We start from the raw sequence: 13,407 nt of genomic DNA, 5'->3' as shown, positions 1-13,407 counted from the left end.
CTAAAATTTGCATAGCATGACTAAATCGTCAGGCTGGCTACGCCACTGGAAACTTCAGAGCATTGTATTAACTTACCACAAAATGTCACAGAGCTTGCATCATTGTTACCAAGATACCCCAAAGATTTGGCTGTCATTATTGTCAAGGTAAAAGGCAAAGAAAACACATTCAAAGATGTGAGAGTGCGAAAACAAAAAGTGCACAATGCCTTGATTTGGCTTATTAATAATAACCCTCAATATTCTAATTTAATAATTAATGAAGATGCATTAACTTCATTACCTGAGAATGGTGTGCCATCTGATCTTATGACTGTTGAGACTGATGATAATATAGCCTCAGATGATAGTAGGACCTTCTACTGATAACCCAGAAGATATTGTGTACAATAACAGTACAGAAAGGAGCACTTTCTTACCTCTAGGTGAACAACAGCAACGGGAGATTGAAGCTATGAAAAATCAACTGTCTGATAATGAGCCGATTGAATGGCCTTCAATTGAAAATGAACCACTGAATGAGTATAACATATCACATTTGGCCACTATGGCTTTCCCCACTTTATTTCCTGATGGGAAAGGTGACCCTACCAATCAAGAACTCTTAAGAGATGTTCCTCTTCCAGAGCAAATAAAACATCTTTTAAAATTTGCGGAAATTATTGAAGGCCAATGGGTATATCGTTTTGCAAACCACCCCAGATTTTCATATTGGGCTTTTAACATGATTCAAAGAAAGCGAATCTTACAGCAAAGTGGAATTTTCCTTAAGCAAAACCCAGGTGAAGCACATCTCACCATTGATGAACTACAAGAAATGGCTACCACCAACAATGCAAATGCGTTTATGTCTAAAGTGTCTAGATATGTTGGCAATATTGCTGGTACAAATGCTTACTGGAATAGAGTAAGGGAGGAACTCAAGGCTATTATAACTAATGTTGGTACTCCAACATTGTTTTTTACTTTTTCTTCTGCAGATATGCATTCGCCAGAGCTACATGATTTATTCAAAACTGATGCTGATAGTCAGATTAGTAATTCTACCAATCAAGAAAGACGACAAAATGTTATTAACAACCCCCATATTGTAGACTGGTTTTTTATGCAAAGATTAAAAAGCTTTGTGAAACACTGGCTTTATGATACACTTGGTGCAAAATGGCACTGGTTCGGATATGAATATCAAGGTAGAGGTAGTATCCATTGTCATGGCACTGCTAAACTGACTAATGATCCAGATTTGTGTAAACTAACTGAGACTGCCTTAAAAGGTTTCCTTGCCCAAAAATTTAAAAATGAGAATGAGTGTCCTGACACAACAGAATTAGACCAGGATATTGAAGCTGGCCAGAAAGCAGCTGATACTGTATGTCAGTATGTTGATTGGTTGTTGTCAACTGTCAATCCTAATTCACCAGATAAAGACATGTGGGTAAGACCTGAAGTACATCCATGTCAAAGAAGTCATCGAGATATTCCTGAACATGAAAAACAGTCAGATTATGTAGATCTGTTAAATATGGCTCAACGACACACACGTTGTAGTACAAGCTACTGTCTTAGAAAAAAGTCAAATGAAACAGAATTGAAATGTAGATTTCATTTCCCTTTTGATAATTGTCGTAAGACAAAATTAGAATTTGAAAAAATTCACAGTTCAGGTGATAATGAGCATTATAGAGCTAAGATTGTGACTAAACGAAATTACTCTAGGTTAAATAACCACCAACATCTACAACTCCAAGGATGGAGAGCTAACTGTGATATTCAAGTTGTTATTGATCACTATGCTTGCGTTGAGTATCTCACAAAATATGCAGCTAAAGGTGAACCAAGGTCACCTTTATTGAAACAGGCATTTAACTCTATTGTGCAAAATGTTGACAGTAAGACTGACCCTCGCAGAGCTATTAAGAAAGTAGTTATGAAATCTCTTGGTGAACGAGATTATGCTGCTCAGGAGACAATGCATCATTTGTTGTCTTTAAAACTTCATAGCTCATCATTTAAAGTGATACAAGTTAGTTTAAATGGTTCACATAAAGTACGTGACACTGCAAGTCTTCAAGAGGGTGAATCGTGCACTGATTACTCACTTCTCGATGTGTATGCTAATCGTGAGCAATATGACAGTTCACAAAATTTCATGGATATGAATTTTGTTCAATTTGCTACAACGTATAAAGTTGTTAACAATGAACTTTCGAAATTGCCAGAGAATGTTATACCGAGAATTTTTCCAACTTATTCTCCTAATCCCAAAGGTCCAAATTTTGGACTATATTGTAAATATCAACTTCTAAGGTACAAACCTTGGAGAACAACCCAAAACAATGCGTGGGGTGACCAAGAATCGACTGACGAAGTTCTAATCAATTCTTGGCAAGAATTCTTGCAAACACCTTATGGACAATCTAATGTCCCAGACTGGCTTGACAAATTACAAGCTGTCATCCAAAGTCAAGAATCAGAAGATGAACCATCTGAAGAACAGGAGTCAACTTGAGAAGAGTGGATGATATTATCAGATCTTCACATTCCTTTTGACAACACTAAACAAACATCAGAGTCAACATGTGACTGGCAACTTGATAGAAGCAATTACTCCAAACAACAAATCCATGAAATGCCAACATGGATAAAAACAAACAAAGACGAATACAATATTGATGAGCAATATGATGTTGTTGACATAAACAGTTTTAGTGAAATGCAAAAACTTGCATTTGACATTGTTAAGTCTCATTTTGATGATACATCATCTGAAAAAGAGCCATTATGTCTAATTATAAATGGTGTAGCAGGTGTTACCTTATTAATGCTCTTAAGAATCTTTTGCAAAGTAGGTGTTCTATAACTGCTACTACTGGTAAAGCAGCTTATAACATTAAAGGTGTAACTGTGCACTCCCTGTTAAAGTTACCTATAGGGTCAAGAGGTAATAAAGACCTAACCGGACAAAGCTTGTCTAGATTAAAGGAGAGCGTTAATAACATTGAATATATGATTATTGATGAATACTCCATGCTTGGCCAAGTTACTTTTGGTTGGATAAGCGTTGCAAACAAGCAACTGGTTATAATGACAAAGTGTTTGATTTTAACTGGTGATCCAGGTCAATTGCCACCAGTAGCAGATAAACCTCTTTATCATGCCAAACCATCAAATGCTGTTGGGGAACAAGGTTATCAAGCATACCATATGTTTGACAAAGTTGTTAAGCTCACTGTAAATCAACGTGTACAAGGCATGACATCAGAACAAATACAGTTCAGAGATTTGTTGTTACGACTTCGCAAAGGCGAGTCAACAGTCGATGACTGGAAATTACTTCTGACACGCCAACCATCGAGTGTCATTAATTTATGCGAATTTGCAGATGCCACTAGACTCTTCTATAGTAATGAACAAGTTGCAAATTACAATAATGAACAGATAACAAAACTCAAATATCCAATTGCTCATATTAATGCTCTCCATTCCTCTCCATTGGCCAAAAAGATATCCTCAGATGATATGTCTGGGTTAGAGCCTGTTGTATTTCTAGCAAAAGGTGCCAGAGTCATATTAACCATGAATTTGTGGTCAAATGTTGGCCTTTGTAATCGCGCTACTGGAATTGTTGTTGATATTGTCTATCAGAATAACCATCAACCACCTGACTTGCCTATTGCCGTCATCATTGAGTTTGAGAACTATAGAGGTCCCGCTTTTAATGTGGACAAACCATCTTGCATTCCAATATATCCAATCACGGTCTCATCACAGTCAGAAACAGGTTTTCATGAGCGGCAACAGTTGCCTCTAAGACTCGCCTGGGCTCTAACAATACACAAGAGCCAAGGACTGACTCTTCCAAAAGCTTGGATAGATATTGGTAAATCAGAAAGAACTGCTGGAGTTTCCTACGTTGCCATAAGCAGAGTTAAGTCGCTTTCATCTTGCGTCATTGAACCCATGACGTATGAATGATTAACAAGCTTAAAATCATCAGCCAATTTACAATACAGGCTTCAGGAAGAAAATCGCCTACATCGTTTAGCACAGACTACCACGTGCAATTTAAATTGACAAACCAGAGAGTTACACATGGGGTTTTGATATAGAACCCTTACACTTTATTTTTAATTTAACCTTAATAATTTTGTATCTTACATTATTAACGTATTATTTAAACAATATCACATTTATTGTCACTGTATGTATGAGCATGTGAACATGAAAACGTTATATGGTAAGCTTATTTTATTTTTCTCTACTTGAAACTTCTCTACTTCAACTCTCTCTTTACTATTCATGATTGGGCTTGGGGTATGGTAATGTATTCGTAAGAAATATATTCTTTTTTTCGTAGATTCCTACACTTCTGGCTAAAAATATAAGAAACCTACTGAATTACGAAACACAGCTGTACCGGCATTAGTGGACTCTGACTTTCCCAAAAACATAGATTCCTTCTTGTCAGTAAAAATATGAAAAAGCAACTGGATTACAAGGCACAGCTGTGGCATTACTCAACAATGGTTTCCCCCCAAAATATTAGAATATATCATTCAAAGAGGCTAATGTACAGTACACAATTAAACAATGTGAATCTTCAAAACAAGTATGATGTGCATTGGACCTTCGAAAATTGTTTGTGCAGAAAAGTGAAGAAACAATATTTCCCGCAAAGAAGTATATATTAATCGTACAGGAAGAGACGTATCGCAGACATGTTCGATATCCTAAATTCACTCAGCATCATGGTAGTTTCAAAGAACATTTAATTTGTTATTGACAGTGTTCTAACAGAAATGTATTCAGCAAGAGAGTTGCCGTATGCAATATTATTGCTACCCAGACTGGAAAATTGGGCAATCCCGCCCCCGATCTTTTTTTTGGGACAACTTTTTGCGCCCCTGGATGTCTTCTAAATTGTTTTTTTTGCGCCCGTGGCATGTAGAATATTAATGGATAAATAACAGTATAACACCAACTCACCAAGGCCCAAGGGGCAAGGGCCGGTGTGGACAAAGCCCAAATGCTTAATGCTGTGATTTTTAATTAAACAATAAATGTATAAACATTTTTAACAACATAACATTGAAAATTGCAGTAGTTATTGAAACAAATGTTCTTTCTTGCTGGTGGACTTTAATAGTTATATAGTTCTGTTGCTCTACAGTTCTATTGAATTGATCATCAGTTCATCACGAACAAATGAACAATTACCAGTCCGCTTTAACAATGTGGGGGCATTTTGGTGGTTCCATCCTCAACCTGTCGACCACTTGACTGACATTGTATCGCCTTGCTGCTCTTCTCCTCTCATCTGAAAAAAGTGGCATCTGATGTTTTGCAAGACCAAGTTTCTTGCTTCCCTCTGTGTAGAGCTGACCTATTTCTTCCATAGTCTTCGGACAAGTAAGAGGGTCCGGCAAACTCCAATCAACGACAGCCCTCTTCACCAGCATCTCATTGCTTTGCCCGCCAGCCTTCTTATGTGCCTTTACCAAGCTGTAAAACCCCTCTACTACAGCTTCGCAACCTCCAGCTGCCAAAGCAACATCCAACACAATGCACGCTTCAGGCCCAAGCGATTCGTAAATGCATGCATTTCTGTAAAATGATGCAACCAAATTATCTTCACACAACCGTGCCTCAACAAAAACACCAGATTCGAAGTCAATTTTAAACCACAAATCCAATGAGCAGTTAGTATCCAACTCAGACAACGTTGTCATTCTGCTATTTTGGAATTCGCTAACAAGATTACCGTTACGACCAACGAATAGTTCTTCAATGCAGTTGCCCAACCCTGTCCAAAAAATCTTCTGTAAAGTTGTCTTGAATCTCTTCAGTACCGCATTGCTATCTGTTGGCAAAAGATCCAAATCGTGATTTGCGTCGGCAAGAGCTTGGACATGTGGCAAAGCGCAGACACGTTTGAAGAACTCGTGGAACTCACTGTTACCGCTTGTTTCCCATTGGATTCGGTCGTCACGCTCGATAACTAGCTTTCCGTCCTCAACTTTGTAATTGCACATCTGTTTTGCGATCTCCTCGAAATCAAAGACCTTACACAGCTTCTTGACTGAAGTGGGTACAATGTTTGTGAACCGATCTTGAAGACCAACCTGAAGATCTTTACAAAGCGTGATTAGATCTTTAATGCAGTCTTGCGGAGACCGAGCATTCCAGGTATAAGTGGTCTGCTTCTTGCCGTCTATCATCTCAGTGGTTTGGCTAACGACTAACCAGCCAGCTAAAACTGGGGTACCCTAAAGCGAATGATCAAAACTGCAATTGTACTGTAGCTGAAGTAGGCATGATATAGGCATGATACATTACACATATGAAAAAAAACCATTGCAAATGAAATTTCCCAATTTCGGTAAATTAGTTTTTCATATTTTTTCATAGTATAATTACCTGAAAGGTACCATAATCCACTCCATCTCCATCATCATCATCAAAACCGGTGGGTGGAGTCAATTCCTCCCAGTGCTTAGAAAGCTTCGGCAACTTCTCTTCAGACGGTTTTGCTCCTGCATCCACCGCTTCAAGGTTTGTTTCCATCTCCTTCAGGATCTTGATCAGTCTCGAAAACCACGTGACAATCTTCCAAGGTGGAAGGTTTACAGCTTGAGTTCTTAGCATCAGTGATATCACAGGCTCTAGAATATCCAATGTTCCGCAAAGATCAATAGCGTAGTCCTGTCCACGAACCTAAATCACAGCAAAGTGAAATGAGATTCAATTTTGCCGTCATTTTACCGCGTGGCGCATGTTATGTAAATTGGATCATGGCATAAGCTTTACAACTCGTTAACATAGCGCTCACCTGGTATTTGGTTTCTTCTTCCGCATCATCTTCATTTTCCCGACATCTTCTAAAGGCTTCAATTAATGCTTTATAGCTACAGTAGATTTTGTCCCACTGCTCGTAGGACAAGCTAAAAAATTGTGTTGTCGCGAATTTTACGGTTTGTAAAGCCTTCAAATTTAGCGATGCAGCCAAACCTTTGTATTCCGCATGACCACGTCCACGTCCAAACATTACGTGAAGTTTGTTGGATCTTTTAATTAGCCTCTTTAAGAATACAGCTGACGCATCTTCTTCTCTTAGTTTTCCCATAACAAGATCTACCCAGTGAGAAACATCCCAAGTTGTAAGAAAAAATGGATCAGCTGGATGATCATTCTTTCCCATTTTTTCATACAGCGCATCCAGAAAGGTGTTAGCCTGGTACTGGCCGTCTGCATGAAACGCTAAAAATGTTAAAATGTTGAGCATTCTTGATTTTACAATATCGCTTTAAAATATCCCATACGACGTTAATATGTTTCACAAAACTCATTCGCTCCTGCACTTCCTATTACGACAAATATTTTTGACATACCTCTTACATATTCCATATCATCATCATTAAAGCCTAGCTTGTCCTTTATCACCGTCACCACTTGCTGTGCAAGGTCTTCGCCACTCCCACCTTGAAGATGAAAGTCTTCTTCAGTATTGCTATAATTATAAACAATCGGAGCATCTATTGGCAGAGCAACACGCTTTCCGTCAACAGGCAGGATGACCATTATAGCATGATTTGTTTCTCGGTGAGGTGTTGATTTGTCAGCAGCCAATGAAACATGTGAGATAAGAGGTTCCTGCAGGAATTTTTTGGTTTGTAGAATGATGTATTCATAGGCCACTTTAATGATCTCTGTGAATTGTTTGCTACAGTAGATGAAAAGAAAACCTTTTACTTTATGCGCATTAACTTCAGACTTTATGGTGATGATAGTTTGTAGTCTGCATGAATGCATGATTGTTTAAAATAAAATTTATCTGCAGCACTACAATATTTAGTTATCTAGTATATTACCGTCCATGTCCAATGTTTCCAACGTCTGCTCCACAAGATGATAGAAATCCTACCATTGTTTCATACGCTAATGCTGCAGCCTTCATTTTGCAAACGTGAATGCCTGCACTAACTAAATTAGTGTTGACATTAAGACAGCGAGCTTTAGTTTCCTTCTCTTTTATTGCATATTGTTGTGCCTTAAAGTGTTCCTGGCCACTACTTCGAGAAGAACTGCACCCAATGTGCTCTATTAATACATTCTTAAAATGGTACCATTGTTGGTTTGCTCCAGCCATCAGGCACTCTGCTTTCTCCCTCTCATACACTAATCCATTCCCCCAGGACTGATTACTTCGGCTAAATGCAACAAAAATGATATATACCTACATAAGATGTACTCATGTACAGTGTATTATGTAGGTATATAAGGTATCTTTAAGCAATTTCCTAATCACTACCACCTGCAACTACTACTAAATAATAAATAAAGTGATGAGAAAATAATACATACACTCTGTTTTTTGGTTGGGATATCATGTAATTTTTGCATGCCATACAAGTTATCTTGCAGCCGTCTTCCAACGTTTCTACGCAAATGTCAGGATGCTTAACTTCCATCAGGTTACATGCAGTTTTCAGGGTAGTCACATCGCAATTTACCCCATATGATATTTTGTTTGACTCGTTCACTGTTAATGAGCCAAGCTTAACCAAAATTTGATTAATATCAGATTGAATCTTTTCCAAAGCATCTGGCTGTTCTTTTTCTTCGACTGTAAAAAAACTTTCCAACGATTGTTGTACCGAAATTTCAGAAGATGCAGTATGAATGCCCTGAAGCCCCCTTTTTTCATGACTTGATGTGTCACAGGTTTGATCATTTGTGTCACAAGTGGTACTTGTCTGTTTGATATTTTTTGACAATTCGTAAGGCACATGTCCTTTCTCTCTGCCAGCAATCAAACTTCGTGGGGCATCTTTCATTTTGTTTTGTTCCTTTTTCTGTGATAGGAAATTTCTTGCTTTTTCATGGTCTCTTCTCACAATCATTTTGGAGTACATGTCTTCCTTTTCATTTTTATGTGCCTGTTCCCAATGTCGCTTCTTGTAATACTCTCGGCCACGTGTCAACTCTGCACCACATTTAAGGCATATATGTGGTTCATTGTTTGTTCCCTTCCGCTTTTTTACTTTTATTCCTTGCTCACTTTTAGACAATCTTTTAAAACCAGACCAAGGGGTTGATTTTGTAGCTTGTGTAAGTGCAGGTGTCTTTTCTTTGGAGCCATGGATTGGCTTTGCAACTTTTGTTGTACTTGAATATGAGGCTGATGAACATTCTTTATCTATATTTGATAATCAAGAACAGTTATCATTAAGGTTCAATGGCCAATATGCAACTTAATTGTCTTTATTAGTTTATCTTTGAATAATCGCGCCTACACTGACTTGCGGATTATACTGGTTATTTAAAAATTGCATGCCTTTATTATGTAATTTATGTTCACCCTCCCCCCTCTCACCCTCTGTCTTACCCATGCCCACACTATAATACTTATTCTCATGGTCTCATCACTCTCAAGTCTCATGGAGATTAAAACTAACCTTTATTCAAACAACGAAAACACGTAACCTTCTGTCCATATCCTTCATCAAATCCTGGGGCTGGAATGCCACAAAAAGCATGTACGTAATGTGAACACGTCAAGCATTGATGCACCTTACCGACTTTCCCATCTGGATCTTTGCATGCCCAACAAACAACATACTCTTGAGCTTTTATAAGAAATTAAGAAAGGATTTCGAATGCTCAACGTTTATGCATAAAATAAATGCTAACTTAGAAATGGAGTTGTCCAAAAATTTAAATAATGCATTATTTATCATTAGATAATTTAAATATTTACCTTCTTCGTCATCTGAGGCCTCCATTTCAAAATTTTGCCTTGCACGTGACCATAAGCCTGTTCGCAGGCCTTCTGGTTCTGCCGCCTTAGGCCAGATCGAAATAACTGAGCGAAGTACCGATCAGGGATCGACGAGAAATTGTTTTTACAATATCTTTTTACTATTCTACTGAGGTGAGTGAGGTCTTAACTCGAGCACATGGAAAATATATTTTAAAGGACATTTTGAAACCCTGGCCGGCGTGGTCGCCCTTCAGGCCGCCATTGAGTCCGCCCCTGGGCTAGGTTTTGCGCCCCAGCCCTTGGATTCAATGGATTTTGCGCCCCCAAGATCTCGTCGAAAACCGCCCAATTTTTCAGTCTTGATTGCTACTTTTCTAAAGAAAATAAATGGAAAATGAAAATGATTGTCAAACATTCATAATTTGAACTTTGAACAAAATACATACATACAGTGTTATTTGTTGAATAAATTGATGTGAATAGAATTCTTTATTGTGTTGTGATGTATATATGTAATATTAAAATGTCTTTGTCTACGACTATCTTACACATTTGTACTGATAAAAAGTTCTTACTGTGATTTCTGTGCCATTTTTCGCACCTTAAATTCAGTATAATCACTATTTGCCAAAACCCCTAAAATTAAGGATAATCCTTAAATTTCGCTAATATTGATTTCCAATCCATAACCCAAATTCTTCTGACCCTAAGCCTACTCCTAAAATTAAACTAGCCCAGCGAACTACTCACCCTAATCCCAAATACACATGTGGAAAGTGTACTTCATAAATTTGGGCATGGACTTTATGTACTGTAACCAAGGAATAAATAAAATAAACCTTGACACTCAAAATTGTGAATGCTATGAGAACCTTTGTCCATCCTGTCACTTAAAAATATCACACACATAACAAAAAATATTGTAATTTTTTACTAAAGTAGTAACAAAACAACAACTTCAACAATAACAAGTTTAGGTCTTCAATAATAAATCATTTAACAGTAGCTTGATCCTTACAGTACATCAAAAAGTTTCCCAAGCCCTGTTTACACTACAGTCAATTTATTGGCACGGCACAGCTAAAATGGGTACGCATAGCCAATTTTATTAGTGTCCAGGCACAGGTACCCATTTTAGCCATGCCGTGTTGATAAATTGAGTGTACTGTAAACAGGGCTCCATCTGCAATGCTATATTTAATTTCAACATTGCTGATGTTGAGGAGGTAACAAAACAACAACTTCAACAATAACAAGTTTAAGTCTTCAATAATAAATCATTCAATAGTAGCTTGATCCTTACAGTACATCAAAAAGTTTCCCATCTGCAATGCTATATTTAATTTCAACATTGCTGATGTTGAGGAGGATATCAGCCAGTTTTTCTTCATCATGGTCAAGTTTAAGATCCTTGTCTTTCTTCTCCAATAATTTGATCAATTCCTTGTTAAAAGCAGTAAGGTAGAACTTTTCTTTGGTGTCTCGATTTTGCAAAAAAAGTCGAGCATACCAATTTGTGCTTTCTTCCGACACTCTTTGCTTTAGTTTGCAGGACTCGCACTTGACTGTTTTGCCACAGCCTTCCATCTTTCGGCCACAAGCATTGCAAGTGTAGAATTTGCTGACATTCTTCACACCAATCATAGCTACAGTTGCTTGTTTTGTTGCAAGATCAGTGATGCTTGGTTGAACTTCAGGTAGAGCTTTGTCGAAGGGAGCAGAGATGCTGAGCTGAAACCCCTCTTTAGCACTGTTGACATATACCTCATTTGTGTAATGATTTTTCTTTACCCGAAAATTAGTGAACATGTACGTTGTCTCATCTTCCACACTGTTCACCCACTCCTCCCAAAAAACAGCCTCTATTGTGCCAGTTGTATCTTGAAGTGTGCAAGTACGCTTTTTGAGTGCCCCGTGATCCATTGGTTGGGTTTTGATACATGAAAGGTGTTTCACCATCGCTTTCACTGAAACAAGCTCATTAGCTGAGGTTGTTTTAATATCAGATATAGTGTACACTGATATTGTTGATTCTGCTCGGGCAAAACTTAATGGATGACCTGGCTCAGTGACAGAAGTGTTGTTTTTTATAACAATGTTCCGCAATTTTTCGTTGTATTCATACTTTGATATCTTTACAGGGCTTTGGTTTTCCCCAGGGTGCATTCCATGCACTCCATGCCGGATATATCCGGCGTGCATTTTAAAATCTTTTGGCGTATTGGCGCAGAAAATGGCAGGTTTTGTTTTGGCGTAAGATCTGGTAATTATGCTAGGCGTAGATTTCCGATTTTCGATGCACATTATTTTGGCGTATGGATTTTAATAAACTTGTTTAATCGACCCGCGCTGCGGGCTTCATCCTGTATTCGATCAGGCGTTCAAGGATATTTAAATGTTTATTTACAAATTACAAATCGCGCAGTGACATCAGCGAAGCGTGCTTGTGCAATCATGCATGAAACATGATGAATCATGAAGATATAAATTTGGAAAATAATGGTAAGTTAAATTCATACTTCTCTAAGTTCTCTTTGCCACATTAATGACATAATTGACATTATGCTATTATACAGCACCTGCGAGTATAGTTTGCCATGTATGTTTGGGCCCTGTTGGCAAGGCGCACAAATGCAAATCATGCTGTAAGTATATGCATATTTTTTGTGCCACCGTCGTCGGTGAAGAGGGTTATGGGCAACAAGCGATCTGTAAACGTTCCCAGCAACAAAAAGAAGAAAAGAGATCTGGTAAGATAAGAACTATATAAAAATCATGTATTAAAATCATTGTGGGGTCGGGATATGAGATTGATTAATTATATCACTTTAGCCGTTAAATTCACACTTGTTATTTCACAGTTTCAGGAAACAACTTAAACACGAAGGCAAAAAACCAGGGTCAAAAACGCCAAATGATGTGGGATTGGAAAAGTGGGGGCCAAAACAAGAAACGAAAAGGTAGTATGGATGAAGAGGCAAAGAAAGTATCAGAAAGGTTTTACTGTTTGGAATGCTTGGAATTAGCTTTACAGGGGAAAATGCCAGAGAGATTCTCCTGCATATGCAGGAGCGATGATTATAGTGTTAAGCGACACAAAGAAAGAAGGCATCAGAACACCAGCTGTAAAAAATCTACCATTGTTCCATCAACAGCCCCAGAAGTCTACACTTTGCGAAAGAAATTTCGTAATCAATGTCAGCTAGTTCCTAGCTCAAAAGATGAGTCTAAATCGCCAACAGTTCCGACTTCACAGCTTGTGTTATCTTCGCCACCTAAGGACATCCCTGAAGAAAAGGAGCTTGAGCAAACAATTGCGTCTCTAGACACCAGTAATAAGGATTTGATTTGTAAAGAAAACGTTTCCTCAGCAGGGCCAGTTTCTCAGTCTAGTCACGAATCTCGCAACAAAAGCGTTTCGGAATGCATTAAAAGGCAGAGCACATTGCTTTCTTTCAAACAACACGAAAAGCCAAATCATCCTAACGAAACTAGCCTCAAAGATGTAATGGATGCCATCACCAATCTGACATTGAGAGTTGACAGCATTGGCAACCAACACCACTCACTGACCTACCTAGCTTTTGAAGATGAGTTTACGCGAAACTCGGAAAATCTGTTCAGTGACATTCTCTATTGTTTGGAGA

At 38.1% G+C, this 13,407-nt stretch overlaps 2 protein-coding genes across 2 annotated transcripts; both read left to right on the top strand.

The window, feature by feature from the left end:
- Positions 1-343: 343 nt before the first annotated feature.
- On the top strand, positions 344-2,509 carry LOC114542543. The gene has a single exon (XM_028562064.1). It carries the CDS (start codon positions 344-346, stop codon positions 2,507-2,509), a length of 2,166 nt encoding a protein of 721 aa, XP_028417865.1.
- A 272-nt stretch (positions 2,510-2,781) lies between these two features.
- Positions 2,782-3,975, top strand: LOC114542542 (ATP-dependent DNA helicase PIF1-like). Its single transcript, XM_028562063.1, has one exon. It carries the CDS (start codon positions 2,782-2,784, stop codon positions 3,973-3,975), a length of 1,194 nt encoding a protein of 397 aa, XP_028417864.1.
- Positions 3,976-13,407: the final 9,432 nt, after the last annotated feature.

Source organism: Dendronephthya gigantea, unplaced genomic scaffold (assembly GCF_004324835.1).
Source record: "Dendronephthya gigantea isolate DGI-Jeju-01 unplaced genomic scaffold, DenGig_1.0 000360F, whole genome shotgun sequence".
In the NCBI taxonomy this organism is placed as follows: domain Eukaryota; kingdom Metazoa; phylum Cnidaria; class Anthozoa; order Malacalcyonacea; family Nephtheidae; genus Dendronephthya; species Dendronephthya gigantea.
Note: the sequence above shows the minus strand (reverse complement) of the source record. Positions and strands in the feature narration are given on the sequence as shown.

What these genes read in the sequence shown, in the direction of transcription:
- LOC114542543 (XM_028562064.1), top strand. Translation starts at nt 344, where the DNA reads ATGATAGTAGGACCTTCTACTGATAACCCAGAAGATATTGTGTACAAT.
- LOC114542542 (XM_028562063.1), top strand. Translation starts at nt 2,782, where the DNA reads ATGTCTAATTATAAATGGTGTAGCAGGTGTTACCTTATTAATGCTCTT.